The 8,852-nt window shown below is 46.8% G+C and overlaps 1 protein-coding gene across 1 annotated transcript; it reads right to left on the bottom strand.

Moving 5' to 3' along the window:
* Positions 1 to 4,324: 4,324 nt before the first annotated feature.
* LOC135511241 (uncharacterized) lies at positions 4,325 to 8,424 on the bottom strand. Its single transcript, XM_064932865.1, has 3 exons — positions 8,336 to 8,424; positions 5,944 to 6,782; positions 4,325 to 5,873 (listed from the first exon to the last, which is right to left on the bottom strand). Exons 1-3 carry the CDS (start codon positions 8,422 to 8,424, stop codon positions 5,542 to 5,544), a joined length of 1,260 nt encoding a protein of 419 aa, XP_064788937.1. The 3' UTR covers positions 4,325 to 5,541.
* Positions 8,425 to 8,852: the final 428 nt, after the last annotated feature.

Raw genomic sequence — 8,852 nt, 5'->3', positions numbered from 1 at the left:
CTTAACTTGATTGCTGATATCAAGGGGTGGGGGCGACGACGACTATAACATATAATGGACTAATGACACAAAGACCAAAAGATAGTTTTTGGGTGAAATTTTACATTTAAACAGTCAGTTACCAAGGCTACATATAGTAAGTAGTAGTGTGTGTGTGTGTGTGTTAGAGATTGAGTGAGTTTCATTCCTGCCGATCGACGTAAGGAAAGATGGGACTGACACACACGGTGGATAATAGGTGCTCTACCTCGCGTGGCATAAAAGTCCAGACCCCTTGGTCTGACGTGTTACTGAACTATGACATGATCATGGAATTGTACCGGGAATTCTCTACTCTCGCTACACCTTCCAGTCGGTCGATACTTGTTGTTTTACATTACATGAACAAATGTCATGACGCAACTTTGTGACGACTTGTTTTTGCAAAGTTGCTCCAGATTTTCAACATAACCCCCGACTACCCTCCTTGTATTGTCACATGTGGAACTTCCTCAATATAATCGGGCTGAACGCAATATTACACGCACACGCCGTCAGCGTCCCAAATGGCAACCTGTTTCGGCACTAATTTTGAAGTGCACTACCGGGATCCACATGGTGAAACGTAGTGCACTACATAAGGGATAGGCTTCCATTTGGGACGGGTACAGTACTACACATTATAAAATGGTTAGTTTTACACACCAAACAATATTGCGCAAGAACTGCTACCCTTATAAAATATTACTTAATCTAGTCGTTTGCTGGAAATGTTACACGGTTTCACAATCTACTGGCACTGCTTCTTGAAAAGATTGTGGTTTCCAGGAAAGAACACAGAACCATAAAACCAGAAATAAATTCAGCCTTTGTTTTATCCTCTATCTTTACATTAATGTTGTCGACATCTGGAGCTGCTTCATATATTAATGTTGTCTACATCTGGAGCTGCTTCATATATTAATGTTGTCGACATCTGGAACTGCTTCATATATTAATTATCAAAAAAACAAAAACAACCATCTACCATCAACCAACCAATCACCAATCACCAACCAACCAACCATCAATCAATCAACCATCCATCCATCCATCCAACCAACCAACTAACCAATCACCAACCAACCAACCAACTAACCAATCACCAACCAACCAACCAACCAACCAACCAACCAACCAACCAACTAACCAATCATCAATCAACCATCCATCCATCCAATCACCAACCAACCAACCATCAATCAATCATTCAACCAACCATCCATCCATCCATCCACCAACCATCAATCAACCAACCATCCATCAATCAACCAACCAACCATCCATTCATCCATCCATCATCAATCAATCGACAATCAATCAATCAATCATCAAATCAATCAACCAACCATCAATCAATAAATCAACCATAAATCAAATCAAACAACCAATCATCAACCAATCAACCAACCAACCAAGACAAGGCCGATATTTTAGCCAAACGTGTGTATTTATTGAAATGACAGTGATACAGTTGCTATTATTTCTCCAGATAATAAACATGAGTACATCCGGATGGAGTATTATTCTCTTTCACAATCACTCATTTCTACATTCAGTGTCAACAAACTCTGAGCCCCAAATGGCACCCTATTCCCTATATAGTGCACTACTTTAGACCAGAGCTGGCACCCTATTCCCTGTGTAGTGCACTACTTTAGACTATGGCCATATGGACCCTGGTCAAAAGTAGTGCACTGTATAGGGAGAAGGGTGTCATTTGGGATGAATCCTACAGTATCCCTCTCTAACTCTCTCTTAAGTGGCTTGGGGCTCAGAGAGATACTCTTAAAGGGGGAGAAGGGTGGAGGGATGAGGGGTGGAGGGATGAAGGGAGAGAAGGGTAGAGGGATGGAGAGAAGGGTGGAGGGATGGAGGGAGAGAAGGATGAATGGAGAGAAGGGTAGAGGGATGGAGGGAGAGAAGGATGGAGGGATGAGGGGTGGAGGGATGAAGGGAGAGAAGGGTAGAGGGATGGAGAGAAGGGTGGAGGGATGGAGGGAGAGAAGGATGGAGGGTGAGAAGGATGAAGGGTGAGAAGGGTAGAGGAATGGAGGGAGGGAGAGAAGGATGGAGGGAGAGAAGGGTAGAGGGATGAGGGAGAGAAGGATGGAGGGAGAGAAGGATGGAGGGTGAGAAGGGTGGAGGAATGGAGGGAGGGAGAGAAGGATGGAGGGAGAGAAGGATGGAGGGAGAGAAGGATGGAGGGAGAGAAGGGTGGAGGGATGGAGGGAGAAAAGGATGGAGGGAGAGAAGGATGAAGGGTGAGAAGGGTAGAGGAATTGATGGAGGGAGAGAGAGAAGGGTGGAGGGATGGAGGGAGAGAAGGATGGAGGGAGAGAAGGATGGAGGGAGAGAAGGATGGAGGGAGAGAAGGGTGGAGGGAGAGAAGGGTGGAGGGAGAGAAGGATGGAGGGAGAGAAGGGTGGAGGGAGAGAAGGGTGGAGGGAGAGAAGGGTGGAGGGATGTATGTAAGACAGGATGGCAGTCGACAGCCTTAAAGAAGGCCAGAGGGGAGGAAAGGGAGAAGGGTTGCCACACGGTCTACAGTGTGTGGAGAGAAATGCGAAGCTGCCCTCGAGGCTAAACTGAATAACCCCCAGGCTGAGTTTCCCGGGTAGGAAACTGGCTAACAGTGTTATAGTGAGCCAAGAGCAACCTTCTGGCTCGGTCTTTATGTTTCATTTAGATCTTATCTGATACATGGACACAAAGTCAATGGGACTCTTCAGCACGTTTTACATAGAACCACTGGTCATGTTCTAGAACTTCTAGTGTTCTTCAGTAGAATTCTCTGGCCATGTTTTAGAATTTCTAGTGTTCTACAGTAGAATTCTCTGGCTGTGTTCAATAACAAAGTAGAGTCACCTAGCTAGCGAATACAGTGGTTCTCAAACCTGGTCCTGGGTATCCATAAGGGGGACACATTTCTGTTTTTGCTCTCGCACTACACACCTGATTCAAATCATCCAAGCTCGATTATCAGTTGATAATCTTAAAATCAGGAACAAGTAAAAATGTGTCCCCCTTCGGGATTGAGAACCCCTGATTGAACAGATAAGGTGATAAACTATAAACTATTTAAAAAGTTAATACAAACAGGGTGATAAAAGGGCAATCACTTTCAAAAAATCATTTTAAACTTTAAACTCAGCGTTTAAAAACACTTTTTAAAAACTTATTCTCATCAGGACACAAGTGTGTTACACATACTGGGCTGTTTCCCAGAGCAATATAGACCAGATTACTACTAAGATCATTGTACACACACGGATCAAATCAAACAATTATTTTATGCCCCGATGTACATAAATAGATGTAAATTGGGATATTATAAAGACAACTTTTCGGGTCTCAAAAGAACCCTGAGAAGTATTCTTCTCCCCTATAGAACCCTAGCAATGGTTCTGAGAACTGCACATAGAACACGGAGCATTCAACACAGAACATTTTTAAAAACTTTAAAATTCACCCTCACTACCAAAAGAGCTGTACCCCCTCCCAGCCTGACTATCAATTATCACCAAAAGAGCTGTACCCCCTCCCAACCTGACTATCAATTATCACCAAAAGAGCTGTACCCCCTCCCCTCCCAACCTGACTATCAATTATCACCAAAAGAGCTGTACCCCCTCCCAACCTGACTATCAATTATCACCAGAAGAGCTGTACCCCCTCCCAACCTGACTATCAATTATCACCAGAAGAGCTGTACCCCCTCCCAACCTGACTATCAATTATCACCAAAAGAGCTGTACCCCCTCCCAACCTGACTATCAATTATCACCAAAAGAGCTGTACCCCCTCCCAACCTATCAATTATCATCAAAAGAATTGTACCCCCTCCCAACCTGACTATCAATTATCACCAAAAGAGCTGTACCCCCTCCCAACCTGACTATCAATTATCACCAAAAGAGCTGTACCCCCTCCCAACCTGACTATCAATTATCACCAAAAGAGCTGTACCCCCTCCCAACCTGACTATCAATTATCACCAAAAGAGCTGTACCCCCTCCCAACCTGACTATCAATTATCACCAAAAAAAGGGTACATTTCTCCTTATTTTTGTATTTATTAGAAGTGTTAGAATGTTTATTTTAACAATCATGGTGAATATACACATTGAGGGGGTACATTAAACCAAGATGGACAGGCAGCAAGAGTCAGCGGAGAGAAGGGGGAGGAGAGGAAGGGGGAGGAGAGGAAGGGGGAGGAGAAGGAGAGAGAGGCTGCAAGTGTCAGTGGTGGATGAGGGGAGAGGAGGGAGAGAAGGGGGAGGGGGAGAGGAGAGGAAGGAGAGGAATTTTAATTTTACCTTTATTTAACCAGGCAAGTCAGTTAAGAACAAATTCTTATTTTCAATGACGGCCTGGGAACAGTGGGTTAACTGCCTGTTCAGGGGCAGAACGACAGATTTGTACCTTGTCAGCTCGGGGGTTTGAACTCGCAACCTTCCGGTTACTAGTCCAACGCTCTAACCACTAGGCTACCCTGCCGCCCCAAGAGACGAGGGACAGAAAGATTCCAAAATGTCTTCTAGAACATCTCAAACACTTCCCCTGCTTCCATCACTCCTCTCCATCCCTCCATCACTCCTCTCCATCCCTCCATCCCTCCATCACTCCTCTCCATCCCTCCATCACTCCCCTCCATCCCTCCATCCCTCCTCTCCATCCCTCCTCTCCATCCCTACATCCCTCCATCACTCCTCTCCATCCCTCCATCACTCCTCTCCATCCCTCCATCCCTCCTCTCCATCCCTCCTCTCCATCCCTACATCCCTCCATCACTCCTCTCCATCCCTACATCCCTCCATCACTCCTCTCCATCCCTCCTCTCCATCCCTCCTTTCTGCCCGGGGAACCTTTAAATCAGTAGTACAGGTCATGTAAAATGACAATAACATAGAAATACATTTACAGATGAATAATAACAAAATTATAGGCACAGAATATTCTACTCTACATGTTCAGATAACGTCTGCATCCCAAATGTAACCTATTCTCTATATAGTGCACTACTTTTGACCATATTTTATTTTACCTTTAATTTACTAAGTCAGTTAAGAACAAATTCTTATTTTCAATGACGGCCTAGGAACAGTGGGTTAACTGCCTGTTCAGGGGCAGAACGACAGATTTTGTACCTTGTCAGCTCGGGGATTTGATCTTGCAACCTTTCGGTTACTAGTCCAATGCTCTAACCACTAGGCTATAGAAAAGGGTGAAGGGTTTGGGACATTCACCAACATGTGACCAGTTCACAAAGCGAAACCAAACAAGCTGGTAAAGAAATAGATTGTTTTCATACAGAAGATAGATGTTGGTATGATGTGACTGCTGGTTTCTTGTTGACACAAACACACACACCTGCCTTCTCACTTTCCCTTACAGTGTGTGTGTGTTTGCAGGTAGATGAGAAGAATGAAAAGATTGAGGGAATGAAAGAGAGAGGTTGCCGTGACCCTTGGTTTGTAGCTGTGTAGCTGTGCAACAGAGGCCGAAGTGAAAGATCCACATTTAATTTAGACCTGTCACCGAGAGAAAAAGAGAGAGGAGAGAGAGACCTGTCACCGAGAGAAAAAGAGAGAGGAGGGAGAGACCTGTCACCGAGAGAAAAAGAGAGAGGAGGGAGAGACCTGTCACCGAGAGAAAAAGAGAGAGGAGGGAGAGACCTGTCACCGAGAGAAAAAGAGAGAGGAGGGAGAGACCTGTCACCGAGAGAAAAAGAGAGAGGAGGGAGAGACCTGTCACCGAGAGAAAAAGAGAGAGGGAGAGACCTGTCACCGAGAGAAAAAGAGAGAGGAGGGAGAGACCTGTCACCGAGAGAAAAAGAGAGAGGAGGGAGAGACCTGTCACCGAGAGAAAAAGAGAGGAGGGAGAGACCTGTCACTGAGAGAAAAAGAGAGAGGAGGGAGAGACCTGTCACCGAGAGAAAAAGAGAGAGGGAGAGACCTGTCACCGAGAGAAAAAGAGAGAGGAGGGAGAGACCTGTCACCAAGAGAAAAATAGAGAGGAGGGAGAGACCTGTCACCGAGAGAAAAAGAGAGAGGGAGAGACCTGTCACCGAGAGAAAAAGAGAGAGGAGGGAGAGACCTGTCACCGAGAGAAAAAGAGAGAGGAGGGAGAGACCTGTCACCGAGAGAAAAAGAGAGAGGAGGGAGAGACCTGTCACCGAGAGAAAAAGAGAGAGGAGGGAGAGACCTGTCACCAAGAGAAAAATAGAGAGGAGAGAGAGACCTGTCACCGAGAGAAAAAGAGAGAGGAGAGAGAGACCTGTCACCGAGAGAAAAAGAGAGAGGAGGGAGAGACCTGTCACCAAGAGAAAAAGAGAGAGGAGAGAGAGACCTGTCACCGAGAGAAAAAGAGAGAGGAGGGAGAGACCTGTCACCGAGAGAAAAAGAGAGAGGAGGGAGAGACCTGTCACCGAGAGAAAAAGAGAGAGGAGGGAGAGACCTGTCACCAAGAGAAAAAGAGAGAGGAGGGAGAGACCTGTCACCAAGAGAAAAAGAGAGAGGAGGGAGAGACCTGTCACCAAGAGAAAAAGAGAGAGGAGGGAGAGACCTGTCACCAAGAGAAAAAGAGAGAGGAGGGAGAGACCTGTCACCGAGAGAAAAAGAGAGAGGAGGGAGAGACCTGTCACCGAGAGAAAAAGAGAGAGGAGGTAGAGAGACTGGGGAGGGGGTGGGATTAGAGGAAAGGACAGAGATGGAAAGAGACTGGGGAGGGGGGTTAGTGGAAAGGACAGAGAGGGAGAGAGACTGGGGAGGGGGGGGGGGGGGTTAGAGGAAAGGACAGAGAGGGAGAGAGACTGGGGAGGGGGGGGATTAGTGGAAAGGACAGAGAGGGAGAGAGACTGGGGAGGGGGGGGTTAGTGGAAAGGACAGAGAGGGAGAGAGACTGGGGAGGGGGGGGTTAGAGGAAAGGACAGAGAGGGAGAGAGACTGGGGGGATTAGTGGAAAGGACAGAGAGGGAGAGAGACTGGGGAGGGGGGGGGTTAGTGGAAAGGACAGAGAGGGAGAGAGACTGGGGAGGGGGGGGGTTAGAGGAAAGGACAGAGAGGGAGAGAGACTGGGGAGGGGGGGGGATTAGAGGAAAGGACAGAGAGGGAGAGAGACTGGGGAGGGGGGGGTTAGAGGAAAGGCCAGAGAGGGAGAGAGAAGAGGGGAAAACACTCTCTCCCTCGTTGGCTGTGAGCTTCACTGTAGCAGAGATAGTAGAGATGAGAACAGCTTAGAGACCAAAAAGCAGCCGTCAACCCTGGGGATTAACACACACACACACACACACACACACACACACACACACACAATTTAAAAAATAAATAATAATATAGAATCTGTATATGGTCTCCTAATCCATCTCTCTAATGGCAACTGAACAGGAGGAGGATTATTTTAGGTACTTATTGACTTAAACAGCATCCCAAGTAGAACCCGACATAGTGCACTACTTTTATCCAGGGCACATAGGGATCTGGTCAAATGTGGTGCACTATATAGGGAATAGGCTGCCATTTGAGACGTACCCTTAACCAATACTACAGGGAACTAGACTGGCCCTAAACCAACAGAGAGAGAGAGACACAGAGAGAGAGAGAGAGAGAGAGAGAGAGAGAGAGAGAGAGAGAGAGAGAGAGAGAGAGAGAGAGAGAGAGAGAGAGAGAGAGAGAGAGAGAGAGAGAGAGAGAGAGAGAGAGAGAGAGAGAGAGAGAGAGAGAGAGAGAGAGAGAGAGAGAGAGAGAGAGAGAGAGAGAGAGAGAGAGAGAGAGAGAGAGAGAGAGAGAGAGAGAGAGAGAGAGAGACACACAGAGAGAAAGACACACACAGAAAGAGAGACACACACAGAGAGAGAGAGACACACAGAGAGAGAGAGACACACACACAGAGAGAGAGAGACACACACAGAGAGAGAGACACACACAGAGAGAGACACACACACAGAGAGAGAGAGACACACACACAGAGAGAGAGAGACACACACACAGAGAGAGAGAGACACAGAGAGAGAGAGAGACACACACAGAGAGAGAGACAGAGAGAGACACAGAGAGAGAGAGAGAGAGAGAGAGACAGAGAGAGACAGACAGACAGAGACACAGAGAGAGAGAGAGAGAGAGCGACAGACAGACAGAGCGACAGACAGACAGACAGACAGACAGACAGACAGACAGACAGAGAGAGAGAGAGTCTGAGAATGTACTGTACTTGTCTGTGTTTTTTGCGTGGTTCCTAGAAAGCCACGGCCGGAGCAGTGCAGTGCATCACACAGAGTTGATTATAGTTCACATATGGGCTGACCCTGCCCCCACACCAGCGCAGGATGTCAATTGGACGACTACAGGGGTCAGAGGTCATTAACTCATCCTGACCAATGACAGCTTGCTCTGTCTGTGACGTCATTTCCTCATTAACGCTCTCTGTTCGTCCATCCATACCCCAGCTGCAGATGAGGGGATTAGCATTTTAGCTATTATATCATGTAGCGTTAGCATCATGCTACACTAGCTCGGAGATTGCGCTGCCCACAAGTTTCTTCTGTAAACGTGTAAACGTCAGCTGTAGCCTTTGCCTAGCCAATAGCAGAGAATCTCAGTGATAGAAGGGTAAACCACTCACTACCGCCGATACAACACCCCCATCTGGCGGTTCAATCTGTGCACTGCACCTCAACACAGACAGCCAACAGTGTGTCGCAAATGTTTTTGGTGCTGAGATTAACTTTTTGGCTTTTCCTGACCCTCCAATCTAGAAAGGTCAAAACATTGCCAACCATTCAGATAGTCCAAACAGAAACTACTCCCAAGTCAAACCACCGCTTTAAGTTTGGG

Source organism: Oncorhynchus masou, chromosome 23 (assembly GCF_036934945.1).
Source record: "Oncorhynchus masou masou isolate Uvic2021 chromosome 23, UVic_Omas_1.1, whole genome shotgun sequence".
NCBI lineage: Eukaryota > Metazoa > Chordata > Actinopteri > Salmoniformes > Salmonidae > Oncorhynchus > Oncorhynchus masou.
Note: the sequence above shows the minus strand (reverse complement) of the source record. Positions and strands in the feature narration are given on the sequence as shown.

Bases quoted from the DNA above. Each gene is read 5' to 3' on its own strand.
- LOC135511241 (XM_064932865.1), bottom strand. From the start codon at position 8,424: ATGACGTCACAGACAGAGCAAGCTGTCATTGGTCAGGATGAGTTAATG. The intron at 6,783-8,335 runs GTGTGGGGGCAG...CCCCCTCCCCAG, and splicing joins CCAATTGACATCCTGCGCTG to TCTCTCTCCCTCTCTGTCCT. The intron at 5,874-5,943 runs GTCTCTCCCTCC...TCTCGGTGACAG, and splicing joins TCTTTTTCTCTCGGTGACAG to GTCTCTCCCTCCTCTCTCTT.